At 40.2% G+C, this 22,694-nt stretch overlaps 1 protein-coding gene across 10 annotated transcripts in view; it reads left to right on the forward strand.

Annotated features, from left to right (window-relative positions):
• Sytl2 (synaptotagmin like 2) overlaps positions 1 to 22,694 on the forward strand; it is a 107,156-nt gene that overhangs the window by 73,285 nt on the left and 11,177 nt on the right. The window contains exons 7-14 of one of the 10 annotated variants that reach the window (XM_021166379.2): positions 556 to 1,359; positions 4,692 to 8,387; positions 10,248 to 10,349; positions 12,654 to 12,707; positions 13,918 to 13,965; positions 17,551 to 17,645; positions 20,380 to 20,499; positions 21,687 to 21,856. In XM_021166379.2, coding sequence (XP_021022038.2) covers positions 556 to 1,359; positions 4,692 to 8,387; positions 10,248 to 10,349; positions 12,654 to 12,707; positions 13,918 to 13,965; positions 17,551 to 17,645; positions 20,380 to 20,499; positions 21,687 to 21,856 — 5,089 coding nt within the window. Of the gene's footprint in view, positions 1 to 555; positions 1,360 to 4,691; positions 8,388 to 10,247; positions 10,350 to 12,160; positions 12,484 to 12,653; positions 12,708 to 13,917; positions 13,966 to 17,550; positions 17,646 to 20,379; positions 20,500 to 21,686; positions 21,857 to 22,694 lie in introns of those variants that run through there. The other 9 variants (XM_029479600.1, XM_029479601.1, XM_021166381.2 and 6 more) reach the window with 9 other exon arrangements.

Genomic DNA, 22,694 nt, shown 5'->3' on the forward strand with positions numbered 1-22,694 from the left:
AGAGAGAGAGAGAGAGAGAGAGAGAGAGAGAGAGAGGAAGCTAACTGGGAATGGATGGGCTTTTGAAATTTCAAAGCCCATTCCCAGTCACACATCTCCTCCAGCAAGGCCACACCTCCTAATCCTTCCCAAACAGTTTCACTAAGTAGGCAGAAAACATTCAAATATATGAGCCTGTGCAGGCCACTTTCATTCAAACTACCATATCACACAACACACAGACAAGCTATTTTGAAACATCTTTGTCATCCAGAGTAAATAGTTTACATCAGGGATCCACCCTTGGTGTTCTACATTCCATGGCTTTGGGCAAATGTATAATGCTGTGTATTGCCACTGTAGTATCATAGAATAACGTTTCTACTGTGGAAGTCATCTGTGTACTAACATGCAGGTCTGTAAGTGTGTTCCCCATTAGTTCTGCATTTATGCAGCCTCCCTTACCATCTTTAATATTTCCATAGTGCTTACTGGATGCAGACTAAGCTTAGGTCTCCTTTAAATTGTAGAGTTGCTTTCCACTTAATATAACACTTAATATATTTTAATTTTCAGGTGAGTTGTCAGAATCAAAAGAAAAGCCATCTATCCCAGATATACCATGTCAGCAGTTAGAGAAACCAAAGCAACCTGTATCCACGGAGCCTGAAAATGTGTCTCATACCAAAGCTCCAATCCCCAAAGCCAGAAAACTGATCTACAAATCAAATGACTTAGAGAAAGATGATAACCAGTCTTTTCCCAGACAACGGAGGGACTCCCTGAATGCGAGAGGGGCTCCAAGAGGGATCCTAAAGCGCAACTCCAGTTCCAGCAGCACGGACTCAGAGACTCTCCGTTTAAATTACAACCTTGATCCGAGAAGCAAAATCATATCACCTGGCCTAACCATCCACGAGAGAATCTCTGAGAAGGAACTTTCTTTAGACGACGACTCTTCCACAAGCTCACTAGAGCCATTAAAGCATGTGAGATTCTCTGCCGTGAAGAATGAACTTCCGCAAAGTCCTAGACCTGTTCTTGGCCAGGAAGTGGGAGAATTTACTGTTTTAGAATCTGACCAGCTGCAAAATGGAACTGAAGATGCAGGGGACATAGAGGAGTTTCAGAATCACCCAGAGCTCTCCCACAAAAAACCTTTGTCTCATTATCAGTTAGTGTCAAGCCCAAGCATTTCAGGAAGGGAAAGAGAACAGCTGATGTCTTCTGGATCTGCTCCAAGAGATGAGATCCCTTGTCATTCAGACATTCTACCCACAGGACCTCAGTGTGTTGAGAGTTCATCCGTCATCAATGGGCAACAAGATAAATCATCACATTTTACAAAGCTTCAATCAGAATTGTCCAAAAGCCCTTCCGGTAAGAGTTGTCATTGCAGGTTACAAAAGCTGAGTTCACCAGACAAGCTGGTGAAATGATCAGGCCAGCCATTCCTGTGGAAGATCAAGGTTTCGTTTAAGCATCCCAGCTACATTTCAAATAGCTGCCATTTGGTAGCTTTCCTAAATTATCACCATTGCCAAAAGAATCAGTGTCTAGCTTATGTTTAATATGAGTTCCCTTACAGTTGGTCCTAAAAATACAAGATGAAAAATAAATGAAATCAACCAGGTATGGTGGCACAAGCTTTTAGTTTCCCCACTTGGGAGGCTAAGGCAGGAGGATCTCTGTGAGTTCAAAGCCAGCCTGGCCTAGGTAGAGAGTTCCAGGCAATCCAGAGCTGCATAATAGAAAGACTCTTTATCTCTGTTTCAAAAAGAACAACAACAAACGAAATCACATGTACAAATAACAATGTTTTGAGTTAAACAAAAGTGAGTATAGAGAGTAAATATTACATAAACTCTAAAATGTTTGCACACATGTGAACACATCATTATTTACCAGTGTAAGGCTGCGAAACTAGACTTTGAGTACTTTTGAGGGAGTGAGCCTCAAACTACCTTCCCATGTCCCCTCTAGGTTTTTTGCATCATTCTTGGGCCTTGAAAAACATAAGTTGAAAATGTAATATTTTGTACGTTCTCCCATCTTGATTATGTCTTCATCTAATCCTGTGATTTGTGTAAAGTCTTAAGATTTTAAAATAGCTGAAATCAAGTTACCTCTTCTCTCGTTATCCTTAGGTTGACTCTGAAGAACTTTAGCTTAGCCCTGTAGCTTCATCCATGTCTGAGTCAGCCCACTCACTGAGACAAGGCTCCTTTGCTCTTTGCACATTTAAATTATTTGGATATAATAGAACTTCTTCTAAAAAAAATAACAAGTGCTTCTTCAAGTAATCAGATAATTCTTATAAGAAATTCCTAATGATTGACCAAACATTAGCAAACAGTCATATGGCACTTACTGAAATTAGTGGTTCTCAACTTTCCTAATTCTGTGATCTTTTAATATAGTTTCTCATGTTGTGGTGACACCCACCCCCCCACACACACACCATAAAATTATTTTGTTGCTACTCCGTAGCTGTAATTTTGCTACTGTTATGAATTGTAATGCAAATATCTGACGTGTAGGGTATGGGTCTGGGCCCACAGGTGAAGAACCACTGACTTAAATGTTTATCTTAAGGATGAAAAAGTCCAGGGATAATATTTCCCTTTGTTATACTTTATAAGGAGAAAGTGACAAGACTTCTTTGTTCTGAAACTACACCTGCTTCCTCCCAGGTCGTCCTTGTCATTTCTATTTAGTTATTTGTTCCATCAGATTTTACAATCATGATTATTTCAAGAAAATACTGTCAACAAAGCTCTTTTTGATAGGCTAATAGCCTTCCTGGTCTCAGAGAGTGCCTATATACACTCTATAGTCAAAGTATGCCCATTCACTAAGAGCCCTTTTCACTGTTTGACTATTAAAATAATCTATACAAGGTACTAGGACATTCAAAGAACTCCCTGTAAACTTCTGAGGGCTTGGCTTTAGTCACAAGAGTCAGTGCAATCAAGACTCAGCTTATGTTCACAGTGAAAAACAACACAGAAGAACTCTTCAGAGAGAAGGAAATACTACTTACCCTCCATAGAATTTTTGAAGAAATATTTTTATTTTAATATAACAACTTTGTATGTAAAATATTTAAGAAGAATCACACACATATATTTTAAAAAATACTCATTTGTGATATTGCTGTTCAACAGTAACTTTTGCTAATTTGTAGTTATACACCCTGCTAAAAATTTTAAGTATATATATAATTCATAAATTGTATTTATACTACCCTGACATTTTAAGATTTACTTTTAATTTTGCATAAGAGTATTTTGCCTGCTTCTATGTCCATTCACCATGGTCTGCATGCCAAAAGAGGGTGTCAAATCTCTGAACTGGAGTTACAGATGGCTTTGAGCCACCATGTGTATACTGTGAATTGAACCCAGGTTCTCTGGAAGAACAGCCAGTGCCCTTAACCACTGAGCCATCTCTAACCCCTACCCACAAGACTTCCTTATTTTAGCCAAGAGTTCATCACAAATGTTTTCCTCGTTATTAAATAGTCTGTAAATAGACATATACTCCTTTAAGACTTTCACAATTATTGTCAAATATTTAATGATACAATGTGTACTTAAGTAAGAAAGCTGATATCAGCTATGTATCAGTATTGTGCAAGTCTCATGTTTTTGCATTTAGTCAGAGTTGATTAAAATTAAAGACTGAATTTTATAAACCAACATGTTTTTATTGATCTGAAAGCGTGGCTGACTGTAAAACATTCAGCTCATCTTATGCTAGGAATGCTGCTCTCCCTGTCCTGGGCGGCTTAGCATTTTAAAGGAAAGTCCTAAACCTTGTGAGCCTTTACCACTAAGTTAAGGAAATACCTAATGAGTTCTTATAGAATGCGTGGGCCTTCTAATTAAGGCTCACAAGGAATCTAAACACCCTTCTTTAGAGCCCAAGCCGTTGCTTAGCTGACAACAAGCACTCAGTTCAGTTGACCTGGCTTACAGAATTTACTTCAGACAGCGGAAAAGTAGAAAGGGACCAAGAAGCAATGGAGGAGGCTGCTCTGATTAGAGGTCTAACACTCTAGCATGAAGCCCATCACCAGGACAGCTGTTAGTCAAGATTCCTGGGACCTGGCTTCAGAGAGTTTGATTTAATACATCAGGAGTTAGGCCCAGGAATGCGAAGATTCTCTTTTTCTTATCCAAGTGTTCTGGAAAGAATTCATTGTTTAGTCTTACTTGAAAGTTGTTTTTCTAACTCCTGAAATTACTTCAATTTGTGCTTCTTGAAGCTTCCCCTATGGCTATGACAGTCCCCTTTTTGGGTGGGCAAAGCCATAAAACCAGTATGTCATCCATTGCTGGACTTTCAGTTTTATGCAAATATTTGACATTGGAGAAGATTAGTACTTAAAATATAATGTGGAGCAGAATGCAAAGCTCATATGATTTTTAAAACATATTCCATGGACCCCAGTGAAAAATTTTAGTACCTATCCACACTCTTTGAAGGGGTCTACATTTGTCTTCCTCTCCTGTTACAAGGTGTTTTATTTTTTGGTTTTTTAGAATAGTTAATTAAAATTTCTTATACTAAACTCCCTAAAAGATATTGATATGGGCAGCGAATACTGTCTAAAGTGCCCTTTTTAGGAGGTATCAGAAGGTAGTATGAACGACTGAAAAATGGTCCTGTAACATTATCTAATTTAGAAAAGCCTTTCTGTGTTGCAGATGAACTGACTCAGTGTGGTGAGCCTGAGCCATCACAGACATCAGACCACAGTTTTAGAGACCATCTGCAAGGTAAGCCCCTTCTCAAGGCTCTCACTGGTCAGACATCCTCACACGTGGGTCCATGTGCTACACAGATAAGGAAGACAACTGATGAGTCCATATCTAAAGTCCTAGACTGGTTTAACCGAAGTTCTCATACAGAGGACAGTATGTCATCCCTCCAACATCTCCAAGGAATAGATCTCAAACAGCAAACAGACTCAAAAGCACAAGTTAGCAATGCCTTGATGACAGACAATACTTCTCTGAAAGAAGACGACTCAAAGGTCCCAATGCCCACTAAAGTTAAGTTGAAGCCTGTGAGGTCTGACCTTGCATTCCAAGAAGAAGGACATATGCTGGTTTCTGTAACTTGCCAAGATAGTGATACACTTCTCAAGTCTAACTCCGAGAATTTGTCCCAACAAGGCACCCCCAAGGAAGGTCCAGATACACTGCAACGATTTGAAAGCTACAGAATCCCAAGTCTCAGGAATGAAAACAAGGGTGGCAGCCAAGGTTTGGAGAGTACAGAAGGAGTGGGGACCCTTCCTGCAGACAGTGACGACCTGCTCAGGGCTCTGAAAAGGTCTGATTCAGAAGCCCAAGCCCCATGGAACACTAACCATCCTGAAAGCTTAGGTAAAGAGGAAACCAAATTCCATGTGCCTCCAAAAAGTAAGGGGAGCACACATATAAATGCAGACTCTTCAGTAATTGTCTTAGGCTCTACTTTGAAAGAGAAGACAGAGAGAAAAAGCAAAACTAAGAAGACTTCCCTCCTAAAACCTTCCCTAGAGACAGAGAATAGTGCATTATCTCTTGGGGCTGCCGACAATGGATCTTCTTGGAAGAAGCCTGAGGACCAAAAAGAAGCCAGTGAGGACCCCAAGAACCAAGTGCTGAGGGAGAAATACAAGCGAGTGAGCGACCGAATATCTTTTTGGGAAGGAGGCAAAGCTGGTGCTAAGTTAAAGGCATCACAACTCACATCTTCTTGCAGCCAGCAGCTTTCTGCTAAAGCACACCAGCCCAGGAAGTCACAAGTCACGACCCTGGGCAGTTTATCTTCAGGCCAAAGTGACTATAGTGAAGACACAGCTAAACCAGTGGTCTTTGATAAGGATGGCCAAACACCCCATCTCTCACGTTTTGATTCTTCAAATAAACCTGAAACAACCAGGCCCCTGATGTCAGGTCTATCCAAAAACCAAGCTGTAGGAAACCAGTCTGATAAAGTAACTCAATTTCAAACTATGGGGAATGAAACACACCTTTCTTTGGAGAAAGACAGACTTGTGATTGATAAATCAAATGGCAACTTCAAAGTTCTGTCCCTAAGAGAGAGAATGGATGAACCCAATACAGAACAAGTCTATAGTCACTCTCAGTTTGAGAATCTGAGAAAGTTTTGGGGCCTGGGAGCTAATGTAAACAATAAACACAATGATGAGAATAATACAGCAACAAATAGACAAACTTCTGTGCCACTGAACATCCAGAAATCCAAGGAGTTTAACACCATGAACTTAGCAAGAGAAAAGACCCATGAAGTAGAAGAAGAAAGACATTTAAGGCAGGGAAATGTTATAGCTGCAGAAGAGATGGAGAAATTAAACTTTAAGTGCATGCCTCAAGAACCACCAGATGAAACCATATTTCCGCAGAAAACACTCTCAATTGAGCCTTCAAAGGAAAAGGAAGGAAAAAATACAGAATGCTTTGGTACTCAGGTGATTAAAAAGGCTTGCTCAGAGCAAGAGATTCAAGAATCCATAGTGAAAACAAGCATTTTGCCTAAAGTCTCGAAAGACACATTCAATGACAGGTTACAGAAGTTGCTGGCAGAAACCACATTACCAGCAAGCCAGACTTCTGGCAAGGAAGTTCATGAACAGCAAGCACTCAAAGTAGGTGTGTCTGAAAACGGGACATGGCCTCAAAAGAAAAGTTTTGACAAGGATGAGGAAGAAGTCACAGGGCTCAGGAAGAGCCCCAAAGAGCCCCAAAGAAGAAATCAGCAGGACTGTAGTGTAGACAAACTCCTGAAGGAATCAACTAGAACTCCATTGAGTCCCTTACAATCCCCACTGGAACCTGTTACTACTAGACCCATCTCCCCGCTTAAAGATGACCTATTGTTTGAAAAGTGGATGAAAGAGAACCACAGTCCTTCAGCAGATCAGAGAGAGATAACGGCTCCTTTTCCACAGGGTGTTGGAATTTTGGCAGGTACAGATCTTATCCAGAAGGACAAACATTGTAACACAGAAGCTATGCTTCAGTTGGCTGCAGAAGGCTCTCCTCCATTGGCTCAGCTTTCCCATTCTTTTGATGGAGTTTCCAGTTCTCCAGCAGATACGTGTTTATCTTGGGATGCTCGGCTTCCATCTGAGAATGGCACGTTGCCTCCTCAGAGGGAAATTTCGGAGGCTATAGAGAAAGTTGTTCTTCCCTCCAAACCAGTAGGAACTGATGTAAATGCGGTGTTACAGAAGCTACTTAGAGAAGCTGGAGAAGTGGACACCAAGCTTCCTAAAAGAGAGCAAACAGCAGGTACACCCTCAAGTCCTCAGAGAGTGAGTCCCCTATGGCCTGCTCCAGACCCTGTTGTTCCAAATAAGGACTTACATTCTTTATGCACGGTTCCTGATACAACTCATGAAGGTCGGTCTCACCTATCTGCCAGAATGTCACCATCAGCACATGCCACTATGTCACCTACTTCTACTGTAACTCAGTATGGCCAGAGGCTACTTCAGGAAGTGGCAGAGACAGTGAGGGAAACAGTCATTCAGCCCAAGTCAGAGTGCCCTGAATTCAGGGCTGGCTTGGAAAAACTACTGAAGGAAACACTACAAACTTCCCTGTCAAAAGATGAAAAGGATACAGTGACTATTTCTCCATCAGCCTTAACAGGTAGCTGTGAGATGTCCCATCAACTTTCTTCTGAATTCCATCCTACAGAAATACAAGAAACTGTAGAGAAGGCTGAGGCTCCATCAGTAACTGAGAGTAGTTTTGATGTTGGACTTGAGAAACTTCTTAAAGAGATGTCAGAAGGACCTTGTCAGCTCCAGGCGTCAGGGAGAAGAGACACTTTGGAGAAGCAGCCTTCGCAAGCAGAGCAAGAAGGGTTCATGGGGGAAATACCCCATCTTTTTTTGGATGACCCAGGAGCCTCTAAAATGAAGGTTTCTTGTAGTGGTTTGGAATCTCAAATCAGCCAGTGTGATAAGCAATTAGGAGGAGATGAAGCTGTGACTGGCCCATTGATAGATGTCCAGGGTTACAAAAGTGGGTTTGAGGTCCCTGAATGCTCACAACTTCATGAAGACCATAAGATAGAGACCACTGAAACTATACAATTTGTAGAGGACAGAGGCCGAGAAAAGGTCATGACAGGAGAAACACAGGTTTCCCAGGAACCAGGCTTTGAAGAAGCTCCTAAAGAAATGAGTGTGTCCAGAAATAAGCACTCCGTTGTTCTCCTGGAAACAAAAGGAAAGGCTATAAAAACGAGGGAAGTTAAGTTGGTACTAGCAACACCATATAAGAGACAAGAGGAAGAGCAAGGGCCAGAGGCATGCTCCGAATCTGAGTTTTCAGATGGGAACACCAGCTCTCACCGGGAGAACTGGAGAAATACCTCCAGTGAGTGTTTGGGAATTTTTACTCCATGAAGAGTCTGCTTAATGAGATACATGTGCAAAGGGTGACTTTTTGAAGATTGGGGTCATTTTGATATTGTCCCAGAACAATATTCTTCTTTTTTTAGTTCTCTCAAACCTTTCTTAATTAGAAAAAGGCATTTTATCTATATTCTTTATTTGGATAATTTGAATAAAAACAGCTTTTCTCACAAGGCTGTGTTTCAGAATCATCTCATAGAATCTATTAAACTGTTAGATTCTGACAGTATTTTTAAATAACTTTTTTTTTTTAGATTAGCAAGATAATTTAAGATACTTAAAGCAGTTGTTTTCTTGAAACTAATTAAATTTTCTCAGCTGACACTCCTCACAGATGTCTCTAGTAAAAGTCACAGTGAGAAAGTACCACAAATGGACAGAAACTCAGCATTTACAGTCGGTGTGTTTTAGCACTGGTGCAGTTAACATCCAGGGCCAAACACAGGGCAGCAACTTCCCTTCCCGCAGATACCTTGTGCTGTGGGTTCCCTGCCCCATCCCATATTTCTCTCCTTTCTCTTTCCATTTTCCTGCAAGAACATTTCCCCCTTTCTCAAATATGTTTTAGCAAGATGAGACCACCTGATTCCACCTAAGGGTATTGCTTGGTTCTGCTGCCTTGGCTAAAGTTTGAAAGCCATTTAATCAATGGCTACATCCATCTGAGAGCCCTGGGGGGTTCTGCTTTCAACCCAGCCATAGAACACAGGGCTTGGCTTGACTTGATGTTGATCAACTCTTGGGCATTTTGGCAGAAACAGCCCAGAGCAAATTGGAGTGAGAAGTTACTGGATCAGAGCAATGAGGCAGAGAGGATGCTCTCTGGCAGGGTCATTTTAGCCAAAGCTGCTTAACAGCAGTTGCTCATCTTCCTTGTGGTTTGAGAGCGTCAGTGGACCTAGATGGGCTTTACTAAGCGGCTGACTCGTGAGGTGTCAGGGGTTTTTTCTTTGTTTGTTTGGGTTCTTTTGTTTGTTTGTTTGTTTTGCAAGCAGCTATAGCATCTCTTCTTGACCAGTGACTGAAGGATCCATATGGAATTCCAATCAACCAAGTTTAGCAAATGTTGCTGATTAAAAAAAAAAAATAAAAAAACCCAGAAAAGTGAAATAATTTCTAAAACTAAACATGAACAAGAATAAAACCATTCCACTAACCCAGTGGAGATATTCTCTTACAAAACTGCCCTTCAATTTGAATTAGGAGAAAAAACTGGCCCATATAAATCTGTACTTAGTAAGATATCAGTGTACTACAAGAATGGCTACACACATTGCCATTGTGTTGGTAGTTTTCCTGAATCTTGAGATCTAGGAAACCTACATCTGTTGATCTGAAGAACTCCCCAGCTCAACCGTACACAGATGTTACACATCTGAATCCTGTCTTCTGTGGTTTGCTGCTAACTTTTTGTTTTATGGCCCCAGAATTATTTCATGGCTGTCTTCAAAAACTAGAATGTTAAGTGTGAAGATTAAAAGTGTGGCTTGATAAATTATGTGCCTAAAATAGAAGTGTGAATAGCCCAGAGAGTGTGAATACATCAGAGAGTGTGAATTCCTCAGCACGTCTGTATTAGTGTGGTCACCTCAGTCCTATTGGTTTATGATCACAAATAACCAGGAAAATCTTTTTTGAAGGTCATATTGGTAGTGGGATTATTTCCAGTTCTTTGGTGAAGTATTTAAGAGGGAAGCAGGGTGGGGGCAGGGCGGGGCGGGGCTACTTTCTCTTTTCTGCCTACTGTTTCATTGCCCTCTGCTGTCTGGGGGAGCCTTTGCTTTGGTAGTGTGCAGTGTTCATCCGTTTTGTCTCATAACAGGTTCAGAAGAAGAGCACAGCCCTGTTTTGAAAACTTTGGAAAGAAGAGCTGCTAGGAAATTGCCTTCCCAAAGTCTAGAAGACATTCCATCAGATTCATCAAGTGAGAATAAAGTTTGTCCCATGGTCCACGCCTTCCCTAAGCTTACACATGCTTGTGTGCTTGCGTGCTCTTCTGTGGTCTCACTGCATGTTGGCATGCACTGGAGCCTCCAATGCAGCGGTTGGTCACAGAGGAGACGAGCCCTCCCCCTGTGTGCTCAAGCGGCTCGCTCTTCAGTGTCCGCAACTTTGCTTTTAAAATAATTCATGGTATTTAATGATGAGAAAACTAGATTTTCTCGAATTGTTAGATCCCAGTTTGAGTGTTTAAAAACACAGGGCTGGGGAGGTGGCTTAGTGGATAAGGTACATGAAGTACAAGCACGACTACTATAGTTTGTACTCCTAGGACCAACAGAGAAGCTGGTGGGAATGGCCACACGTCTGTAATCCCAGCAAGGAATGGGCAGAGGCAAGGGAGCCCCAGGGCAAGCACACTAGCTTGAGTAGCCATGTCAGAAGACCATGTCAGGTTCAGACAAAGACCATGCCTCAGTAAATAAGGTAGAGAGTGATCAAGGAAGACAGCCCATACCAACCTCTGGCATCCACAAGCATGTGTATACCTCACGTGTGTGCACACCAACATACATATACATATGCGAATATTCATACACAGTTCTCAGAAAAGTGCAAGTAGAGTTTTAAAGAATCATAGTACTAGTGGTTCTAGTGAAATCCGTACTAATAGCATCTATTGAATATTATGTTCAACAAATTGTCTAAGAATTTCTCCACAAGTACCTGCCCATGAGAGATGAATTGTTGCCTCCATTTTATAACTGAGGAAAATGGAATTTAAGAGGTAAAAATACCTTTAGTATTACCTAGCAGACCCAAAGCTCACAATAGAATACTGTCTACAGTATTCGCATATGACAGTAAATGCCCCATGAGATGGATTTAATTAGTCCCTGACTTCAGGAGCTTTTCTTACTCGTTTGTCACTTCCTTTCTACTCACACGCTCCTTCTGGTCCTGGCCAATGACTAACATGAAGTACTTGATGAGCACTGTTCCGCAGTCTGTCGCTTTAACTGCTGAAGGCAGGGAGGGATCTTTAGATATGGCAGAATGTCCTCTGGGACTTATCTGCCAGACTAGTGGATTTAGAAGTCATGGTCTCTGGAGTTTCGTTCCAACTGTTTCGAAGTTATGATCTGTCCCGGGGTCTCAGATGGCCATGAGAAATTTTGTTAAATAAAAATTAACTGCTGCCAAACTCAACTGATTGCTGACATTGTCTGGCTTAGAATCAAGTTCTACGAATTCACAGTTTGAGATTTTAAACTTTAAGGTCGGGATTTAAATAGAAGGGAAGAAAAGCTCCTCTCCCCCCAAACAATTCCTGAAATTCAGAGATTCCCAACTCAGAATGCAGCTCTAACCCTCCCGAGTTGCTGAGAATTTCAGGGTTGGAAAGGATCCTGAAGGTCACTCGTTTTGATTTTTCTCAGTATCAAAATTCCCTCTAAAGCCTCCTCAACAGGTGGCCAACCCCCATATCTGCCCGGATGCTTCCAGAAAAGGCATGTCCAGTCCTTTGTTGGACAGCTATGATTGTCCTTCATTTTTGTTAGTGATGGGCACTGAGGGAAAAGAAAACGAAAAAGACAATTATCCTATTTAGTAAAACAAAACAAAACAGAACAAGCCCCTCTTGTCTGAGAAGCATAGAGCAATTTCCATGATGCAGCTTTAAAGTACTCAGGAATGTATAGGGTTAAAAAAAAAGTCACAGTCAGCTGACGGGTATTCTTGCACTCTCTCTCTTCCAAATACCGATACCCACTCTCACACTAGCCTGCCAAGATTCCACTTAGCAGCTGGTCCCCAGTTGCATCTCTTAAGTTGGCTTCCCAAGCAAGCCTCCCAGAGGCACATGCAAACGATGATGCACATACACAAATATTTGTTAATGACCATAGGTTTGGGAAGGTGTTAGTCATGGCCAGAGTCTTACCCTCTGCAGAAGAATAGAAGGCTGCTTCAGCCCTGTGCTTTCCCCTGTTGTCAGCGGATTGCTTGCTCTGAGCTAACCCTCTAACCCTTGGGAGTCAGTGCACAGCAGTTTGCTGATGTGAGCCGCATCGCATCGGGCTGAAATGGAAACGCCTGCTAAGACACTGGCTCAAGTAGCTAATCTAAAGAGAAAGTATTTGGGGGAAGACATCTTGGTTGCACCCCTCACTGCATCTTGACTAATTGCTTCCAACTCCTCCGGGGAGCTTCCAGGGACAGTCTCATTGTTCTCTCCTCATCAGGGCTCAGCCCCATTAACCATTTGTTAATTTCTCCTGAACAGATCAAGCAAAAGTAGATAATCTGCCTGAAGAATTAGTGCGTAGTGCTGAAGATGGTAAATATCTTTATGTATTTGCATGTCTGTTTGTTTATTAAGTTCTGGGGTGATTTGGGCAGTCACTGGCATGCAGCTGTTGGGTAAATAGAAGAACGTCATTTGCTAGTATGTGGTGCGTAAGTTATAAAAGCATTCTGACATATTACATTTAATATTGCCTATATTCTTAAAGCTTCTGCTGGTGATAACATGAGGATCTCATCCGAGAGCCTCGGGAGGCAAGGGTTTCTATAAATAGGAAATCATATTTCTGTGGGTATGAGCTAATTCGTGTTAACTTTGACTTGCAGAACTTACTGAAGGCAGAAAGAGTAGAGTGGGATCTTGGGTTAAATTGTACTTGTATTTGATTTGCAAATCTCAACATTTAGATCTTTCTAGGCACAACTGAGAGAGTCTTTACTTCAAAGGAAAGGGCCCCAGGACCAGGGTAGATAAGCCTACTTATGATTATATAAACGAGTTTGGAATGACAGTGAGATTCATTGATTTCAAATATTAAGGAGCCAGAAGCTCTTGAAGCATGTCAATGGATTATATATTACTTTTGTTATAAAATTACCTGTCTAGTAGAGCCTTGGTGGGGGAAGGGCAGGAATGAGTCTTATCCTTACAGTTTAGCACTTAAAAAGCAAATGATTCATATTTGCTGACAGCTCTTAATTTTTGTAAGCTGGTCTTGCAATAATCATAAAAATGTGTACTTACTATGCAAAACACAGCATAAGACCTCAGAGGATATATATCTCATTAGGTTTTCTCATTTTATATTTATTTTCAACCACCTTGTTGAAAGAGATGAGAAAATAATTTTAGTCTTTATTTTGAAGATTAAAAAATACTGCTCAGAAAAATGAGGTGACCTTTTTGTAATCACGTACGTAGCTCATCAGTCGGCAAGAGAGCAGGGTGCCTGTGACAACTTGGATGCTCTTGGTCCAGTGGTTCCTTCCTATGTCCCTGCTGAGCTTGGGTAGCTTACAGGAAAGACAACTCAGGTCTCCTACCCTGGGTCTTAGGTTTTTAATTAAACGGGAGGCTTTAAAGAGGCTAATGAACAACCCCACTGAGACACGACAATGAGCTGAAAACCTGTCAGATGAACTCTGCAACTTCAGTTGTCAAACTAGCATTTGAGTTTGACTTTCATGTCTGTTTAATCCTTCATTGAACTGGTATTTATTCTCAATGTTACTCTTCTGGGTAGATCAAAAAGCTGACCGAGAACCAGATACAAATGAATGTATACCAGGAAGTGAGTAGCAGGACATTTCTCATAAATAACTAAACATTTCATACTATATAACATTAAATATGCTAATGAACTAATCCATTAATACCATAGCACTTATTATTACTATATCTCCGAAGCTTGCAAAAAAAAAAAAAACTATTTCATTCTGATAAGGGCATATTAAAAATAGTTTACTATGCTGAAAGAATATACTTTCACTGAAGGAGACTTGTGCATCTGAAGTTTACTTCTATTGTTAGTGATGCTACTAACTTCTCTTACTCTGTTCTTTGAATCTTTGCTCAAAATCAATTGGGCACATTTTTATCGTAGTTCACTTTTGTGCTGCATTATGCTATGCACTTCAGGTCTCTTTAACTTTTATATAACAGTAGTCAGAAAGCAACTTATGACTAATTTGGACCCCCACCCCCACCCCGACCCAGCCCCAAAAGAACTGTGCTTTGACAGTTCACAAACAGTATAGTTGGCTACCTCCCTGCATATCTATAAAGTAAATTTTTGTCGTGTTCAGGGTTTAAATTCTGAGGTTCTAAACTGGCTTCAAACAGTAAATATCCAATCTTTTTTTTTTTAAGTTAACATTTGAATCTAAACAAGATAAATACATACTTTTGCTACTAATGTCCAGCAAGTAATTTGTCACCACAAGAAGACGAAGATAATGTTTGTTCCCAGTTTCCAGTATAAAGACTAATTCTACATAGCTAGGATCACTGTCTTAAGGGCAAATTATATATTTAAAGTGGCTCTCTGGGGCTTGCCAAAGCATGCATGTATGTCTGCATGATTGTTAACACCCCTCTTTCATAAATGTAGATACTGGTGGTATGAAGCGATTGCTACCCATGCCTGCTTTTTGGTCCATAGTATTTTGTGTGGTAAGCCCCCCAAAGCCATTGAGTAAGCTAACAGGTCTCCTGAGGAGAGCTTTTCAGTAGAGGAGCCAGTAGATAGAGGAAATAATGTGCTGATGCTGAGAGTCTCTAATGTCTAGCTTGAAATCTGAGACTGCTCATGAGATCGTCCTGAAGGCCCTGAGCTTTGGCACATGACTTGACAAATTCTTAAGAGCTGCCTAGGAGAGAAAGCAATGCAGGCCTGGCTCTGTGAGTCTGCCACTGTCTGGCTGCTGCAGACAAAACAAGCTTCTAGCTGGGAGATGTTTATGGACAAAGAGACTTTTCCTGTTGCCTTCGAACTAGGATGTGCTAAAGTTTGGGCACCTGATTTTATGTTGCTGTTTGTTTAACATTTTGTTTGAGGCATAAAAACAAAACCCAAATGGACATATATCTATACCTCTGTTTTCATACATGGCCTAATAGATCAATTATATGTTGTAATGTAGGTAAATTAATTTCTTTAGCATTTTTAAAAAATGATTCTTACTGTCTTTTCATTACGAAAATAACATTCTTACCATAAGACAAAATGTGTGTGATTAAAACTAAATAACCGAAGGTCATAAATATGAAACTGATTACGTTTGAGTAATGGGTATATTGAATTTGACCTATTTACATCACCCAACAACATACACCGTTGCAATAATGCAACAGAAAGGCTTTTACAATCTTATTGAACCACACATAGGATATGACCTAATCTAACTCACCCAAAAGTATACATGCGTGCACACATGTATGCTTTTGTGTGCACGCATACATGTGTGCACACGCACACGCGCGCACACACACATGCACACATACATGCGCACATTCACTCATGTATACACCCATACACAAACACACACAGAGATTCATTAACAGAGATGCACTCCCACAGGCATGCACACCCTTTAACTGGATGGGAAATGGTAAAGTGGGGATTCTAATGAGACACCGTGACTGGATTTGTTGTTTGTGTTTACCTTTCTGAGTCTCAGGCTGGTGAGATCTCATCTAGAATAAGCAAAAATTTAACATAGGTGGCTTAGTTTTGTTTTTCCCTCCTTTGACTTCTTTAACTAAAGATGAAATCATCTAATGTTTAAGGCTAAATGTATATCTTTAAGTTATGAAGAGAAAGAAAATTTGCTTTGTATGTATTGCCTAATGGCAATTTTAAGGATAAGGCCAAATCAATATACTTGTATCATGTTTAAGTCATAACTTGAAGATGATGTTTCAGAAATGTGTATATCTTCAGAAGTACTTATACAACACCTAGTATGCACCAGGCAGCGTAACATGCCTTGAAATAGAAATTCTTTTATCGTAAGAGCTACTATCCACCTTAATAAAAGCTTACCCAGTGTGATTCATGTACAAAAGAAGAAAATAACTTTCAAACTACATATATGCAAATTAGAACTCAATCTCAACCTCTGACCATGCCTCCCTTACATACATTATTGTATTAGAAAGAAATCATGTGCTATCTTTTCTTAATCAATTAGTAGAGTATATTAACTTGAAATGTTTAAACCTGACCCTGATATACTAAAACTTCTTGGAGTCAAATGGTATCTAAATATATTCTTTAAATTATTATTTTTTAATACAGGGTGGTTCAATGTAGCCCTGACTGGCCTGGAACTTACCATGTAGCCTAAGGTGTTCTCAAACTCACAAAAAATCCTCCTGCTTTTAAATATCCAGTGCTGGGATTAAAGACCTGCGCCACCTTACCGGCTAAAACAATTACTTTAAAAATTATAGTCTTTCATAATTCTGAGTGACAACCATCATCAGATCCATGGTATCACCTCTGTCTCTGTCTCTGTCTCTGTCTCTNTCTCTNTCTCTCTCTCTCTCTCTCTCTCTCTCTCTCTCTNTCTCTCTCTCTGTCTCTCTCTCTNTCTCTCTCTCTCTCTCTCTCTCTCTCTCTCTCTTTCTCTCCCCCCTCTCACACACATGCACACATACATACACACACTGGAGGGGGGACCCCCAAATAGGAATTTTCCTAATCACTAAATAAACAAATCTGGTCTTAGGCATATCCATAGCCAAGGGTCCTTACTGTTGAGTTGTGAACAAAAATCCTAAGTGTCCAAATGAAATAGTTTTTCAGCCTGCAGCATGTTGAAATGTGATGGAACTTGTTGGGGGTGGGGGTAGGGGAGATGAACCAATGCATTTGAACTTGGGGTTCAAAGCTCTGATGTGGAAAAAGATAAGTAAAATCAATTCACATTGACAAGCAGGAGTCTTTTTGAGACTGTGGTCTGTCTCCTTTTGTATCCCTGACTGTCCTGGAACTCAACATGTAGCCCAGGATAGCTTCAGGTCTACAGCAGTACTCTTGCCTCAGCCCCAGTGTGTTGCTGGGATTTGAGCTATCATGTCTGGTACATAATATAATGTAAGACCAAAGCAAATTAAGTAAGAGCAAGTGGTTTTGTTTGGTTGCTTGTTTTCAATTTGTTTTCATTTGGTTCAACTCCCTTTTAAGTTCTCTCTCTGGACATGACTTACATGAAGCACTTGTCACTTACCTCATGATCCTATGCATGCCAACTACTACACCTTTAACCTTTATACAGAACAGCATTCATAAATGAAAGCAAAGTGTATTCTCAATGTGTGCATAATGTCTAATGGTTGTGGATAATTTTGAAATCTAAATGCTGCTCTCTAGTTTCCACAGTGCCTTCACTGCCTGATCATCAGTTTTCCCACCCTGACAAACTCAAAAGGATGAGCAAATCCGTGCCAGCATTTCTTCAAGATGAGGCAAGTTCATGTTTTGAACCATTTTGAAAATGGAGACTGGTAGGTAGTATTGCTTTGCCACCAAGGATGTCAAGTGGGGTAGCTCTTGCCTCCCAAGTCAGCGCAGGCAATATTGTTGATCCAGGAACAGGGCAAGCATGGCATGCCTCATTTCACTCAGACAGTAGTTATTCTGGCCAGTGAAGTTGGGTTGAATAGATCTAGGAACGTGAAACTTTTGCTTCAAAATAGGTACAAATTAAGAAATCTGGGGAAAATATGTTGTATAAATTAACTGTATCTATAGCTAAGAGCTGGTTTGTAAAACCATAGGAGATACGACTATTTCCAAAGCTCCTGTTAAAATAATCAGCCAGCGTCCACAAACTTTACGTTCATGATTTCACTTAATTCTCCAATGACCATGGAAGGTATGCACCACCATTATCCCCGACTATTACAGGTGAAAAAAAATAAAGCCTATGGAAATAAAATATCTTCATGCAGCCGGATTGTGGACTTGCATCCAGATCTGATTTCCCTGCTGGTAACCACTGTGCCAGAACCATGTAGGAACATAACTACGCCCCACAACTTATCAAGTTCAGAATACGTACCAGGAGCTCAATACTCCAGCTAGTTTCCAAATACCCAGAAACTACTACAAAGTGGATCTAACACTTTACCTGACGTGTTTTGACCTAGTAAGATCTCATTTTTTTTTTTTTTGCTGTCACATGATTAGAAGCCTGTGGTCTATAGTAAGATATTTCCAGTTCTGGCTAAAAGCTATATTGTTGTATTACCAGGAACAGATAAATTCTTTACTTTCAGTGAGTCTGGTTTTTGACTATATACTATATGAGAGTATTGGGACTGAATGACCTAATGCAAAGAAAACACATATCACGGTGCCTGGCACATAGTGAACACTCAGTAAAGGTTAGAATCTGTGATTTTAGGTTTTGCCCTAATTTCTGAAGGGGAAATGAAAGGCTTTATACTCAAGCCAATCTTCTTAGAAGACAGGATGTGTGCAAAATTCTGAGCAGGATGTAAAGAGCACCCTACTCCCATCCTGAGTATCCTTCTGTCCCTTAGGGACTTTGGAGAAACAGCACCTGCAAATATTTGGTCCTTGCAGATGTTTAAGAACCCTACACTACAGTTTGGGAAAAAAAAATCACTCATTTTGTGGGTAGAACTAACTCATTAGCTGGGTGCTAGCCAGCATAAACTCCACACAACTTCTGTCATTTAGGCCTTTTGAGGTCTGCTCTGGTCTTAGGTGGTCATAGGAATGAAACATATAATGAGAGGTGAATTGTCCCGGTATATATTTGTTAAGTGTCTCCTTCAGTTTTAACCTGCTGGCTCAGCCCTTAATGGGACATTTGGCTTTGTGCATCAGAGGCGTCAGATTGAAATGGTATCACCTTACCTTTCTGAGCACGGAGGCTTTCCTGCAGAGGAAAGGATGCACTGATGAAATCGGCCCTTGCCCCTCTATCAGCTGTCCCTTTGAAACTTAGTCCCATTTATTTACTGAGTGCTAGCTATGTGAAAAATGCTGCACCAGGCCCACAAGGCAGGGTCCCATCTTCCCATAACTTATTAATGATCTAGTATACCAGTAGAATATATAATGTGTTCTGAGAGGGGAATGGATTGTTTAGTGTGTGGGAAGGGAATGTAACATCAGAGATATTTAAAAGGTATGGACTTAAAAAAAAAAAGTCCTTGAAACAAGATTCTTTTCTCTTCCATGTAAGTCATTAATTTTTTTCTTTAACTCCTTCATTAATCTGCATTATAATTGACATCTATGATGTTGGTGTGTAATTGCATGATCCTGGAATATGCTGGCATGAACTAACTACTCTTCCACAGCCCGGGAGCCATTGTGCTGCTCCATAGGCCCTGCATTCCCCAAGGAAAATTGTTATGGATGATGAACCTTATAAGACAACCTTCCACAAGCTTTAAGTATAAATGCAATTGAATTCCTCACTGCTGTTTTCCCTCCTTGTTCTAAGGAGATGTTCCTTGGGATGTATTTAAAATTAGTATCCTATGCTTTTTAAGTTTTAAAGCCATATGTTGAAAGTTAGAGAATGGATAATTTAAAAGACTTCAGCAACAAAAGGATGAATGCAACAACACTATAGGTTATATAAGGGGTGCTTTGCACTTAAAAATATAAAATGTAATTGAAACTCGTCAGACTAGCTCTTATTATTCCTAGTTTAATAGTATGTTTAGCAAAAGGTTTTGATTTTTAAGAAAACTAAAGCTAAAATATTAAGAATGAAAAGACTTAAGCATGGTATTTTATACTTTGGATTTCATAGATGTTTTATGATATATGTAATATATATATCATATATGCATATATATATACATACATACCTTCTCTAGGGAACGTAGACATATTAAAAGAGTGACAAGAAAACTCACAGTGGTGCTGTTTTCCATAGGTCCTGGGGGTCACACAGTGGTGAAAGATCACTTTGCCATCCTCTTAGCACACTGCTCTCTTAGGTGAAGTTCACTGCAGACCACCACTCTATCCAGAATCCCCAGCAATTAGCCCCTAGCATCCATTGCCTTTGGGAAATGTCACAGACCAGTGTGTAATAAGATACCATCCTCGCCTGGACATAGATTCTAATGTTGACTCATTCCAAACTTAAAATATTCTGACCTTGACTCATTCCAAATATAAACACTGCATATGTGATGTGATGTCTTGTAGAGCGATGACAGAGAAACAGACACAGCATCAGAGAGCAGCTACCAGCTCAGGAGATACAAGAAGAGCCCCAGCTCATTAACCAATCTTAGCAGCTCCTCTGGCATGACGTCCTTGTCCTCTGTATGTAAACAAAGGCTCCATCTTAATCTCTCTCTGCTGCTCTAAACTTTGCTCTTTTATGCTCCTGCTCACTGGAAAGTAGCCTTTTGTCTTAGCTCTAAAATGTCATTTTTCTTTAATTTCTAATAACCTTCCAGCTAGCTATATATTCCAATTCTCATAGAATGAAGGGTATAATGTGCATTATAATTAAAAAAAAACTTTTTGATATGCTTTAAAAATTGGCAACAATATGAACCATTCTTCTTTTTTTTTTTTTTGACAAACAAGAGTAGCTATTACAGAACCTGCTTATCTCAAACATGATTTTATATACAACTTGTCGGCACACAGTTGTACCTGTCTTTAGATCAAGTCTTGTGAGGAATGGGATAGCACTCCATTGCCTTCTGGGAGGATCCAGAACAAGCTTTTAAATGGAAAGCTCCCAAAGCAAAGTGAATGTGATCATACGGAACTTCTCCCATAAATTAAGGTAGCTCATGTGGTGTCCATATAGAAATACACATGTGAAATGGCATTGGCATTCATTTCTTTAAATATTTTTCTACTATCCATACACATTCATACTCACTAGGTATACTAGACAAATTGCGCCATGCTTAAATTCTTACTAGCCTTGTATTTCTGAAGCCCTTTTAAAAAAATCTATTTAAATTGATTTCCACCCCCTGATAATCTATGCATGCCTTGGGAAGGCTCTAAGTTCCCTTCATCAATCATAGATAGCCTACCCTTCCTGAACTCTGAAAGCGCAAGGCTCAGCAAGCATTTCTCTAGATTCAGAGGATAAGAAACAGGGTAAAATTCCTTTATAGTGTCATGGAATTTTAAGCGATGTGTCACTGTGATTTGTGCCTGGAGTTTCTCACATCCTTTTTCTTTGGCATTTTAAACACTAAACATGGCTAACAGAGAATGCCACCTAGTGTAAAACCACCGTTTTGAGATGAACTCGCATCTAAATAACTTTGTGTTGCACTATTATCTGTCACTTAGCAACAATTAAAGCCTAATCATCTGTATCATGTCAGATCACCTGTGTTGGTATTACCTTATGCCATATCAAATTAGCTGGTTTTATATGCAAGCTGGAAGCATAATGCCAAGCAGAGACTGTGTGTGAGCCACTTGCACTGGGGTGTCAGGAATGCGACATAAACACTGCCTATTTCTGATGCACCCAGGCGAGTGGCAGTGTGATGAGCGTTTACAGTGGAGACTTTGGCAACCTAGAAGTGAAAGGAAGCGTGCAGTTTGCACTCGACTACGTGGAGTCCCTGAAAGAGCTGCATGTGTTTGTGGCCCAGTGTAAGGACTTAGCAGCAGCAGATGTTAAGAAACAGCGCTCAGATCCGTAAGTACAGACCTGGGAAGACTCACCCATTTTTTTTTTCTTAGTCCTCAGTCAATCTGGTAGGGATTCAAGAAATCAAAGCCATCCACGACAGGGTCTGTGTGTGCTTGTGTTTAAAGGGGTCTTTGAAAAGTTGGCTACTTTATAAACCCATATGCCAAACATTCGATTATAAAAAGGATACAGAGAAGCGCTAAATACTTCAGTTTGGGGACTTTGGAGGCATTGCTTGAGACAAAGATTAGAGACAAGTACACCATAAAGGTGGATTCAGAGGCAGCAAAATCCAGAATAAAATCAGACCCCTGCTCCTCCTGGCAGACTTTCAAAATTTTTCTAAAATTAGAGACCCAAGGGACAGACTTCATAATGTTCATTGTTGTGAAAACACTTAAGACTTAATAATCAAGTAGTTCCCATATTTAAATTATGCCCTACACAGCCAAGTGTAGTGACACACATCTGTAACCCCAGCTGGAGGATGGTAAGTTAGAAGTAAGCTTCTGGTGTCTCCAAACAAATGAATAATAAATTCAGTGTAGTCTGGCATGGGAACTTTAGGAAGAACTGCTAATTCATCTTCTAAATCACGTGAGTGAGTACATTTCAGTTTGTTTGACGGTTGGCCTTTGAAGAAGTCTGATTTGTGACCATTTCTCTGGGTTATTCCCAGTTGGCTTTTGTTCTTATTTGATTTCAAAGAGCAATGAACTGTTTTATTACAGAGTAGAGTAGACAATCATATCCATTCTAAATATATCCCCCTAAAAGTTAAAAGGTACTTCTATACATCAAATGGTGAAACATTCCCTTTTTATATTTTTAGACATGTAATTTT

Source organism: Mus caroli, chromosome 7 (genome assembly GCF_900094665.2).
Source record: "Mus caroli chromosome 7, CAROLI_EIJ_v1.1, whole genome shotgun sequence".
Classification (NCBI taxonomy): Eukaryota; Metazoa; Chordata; class Mammalia; order Rodentia; family Muridae; genus Mus; species Mus caroli.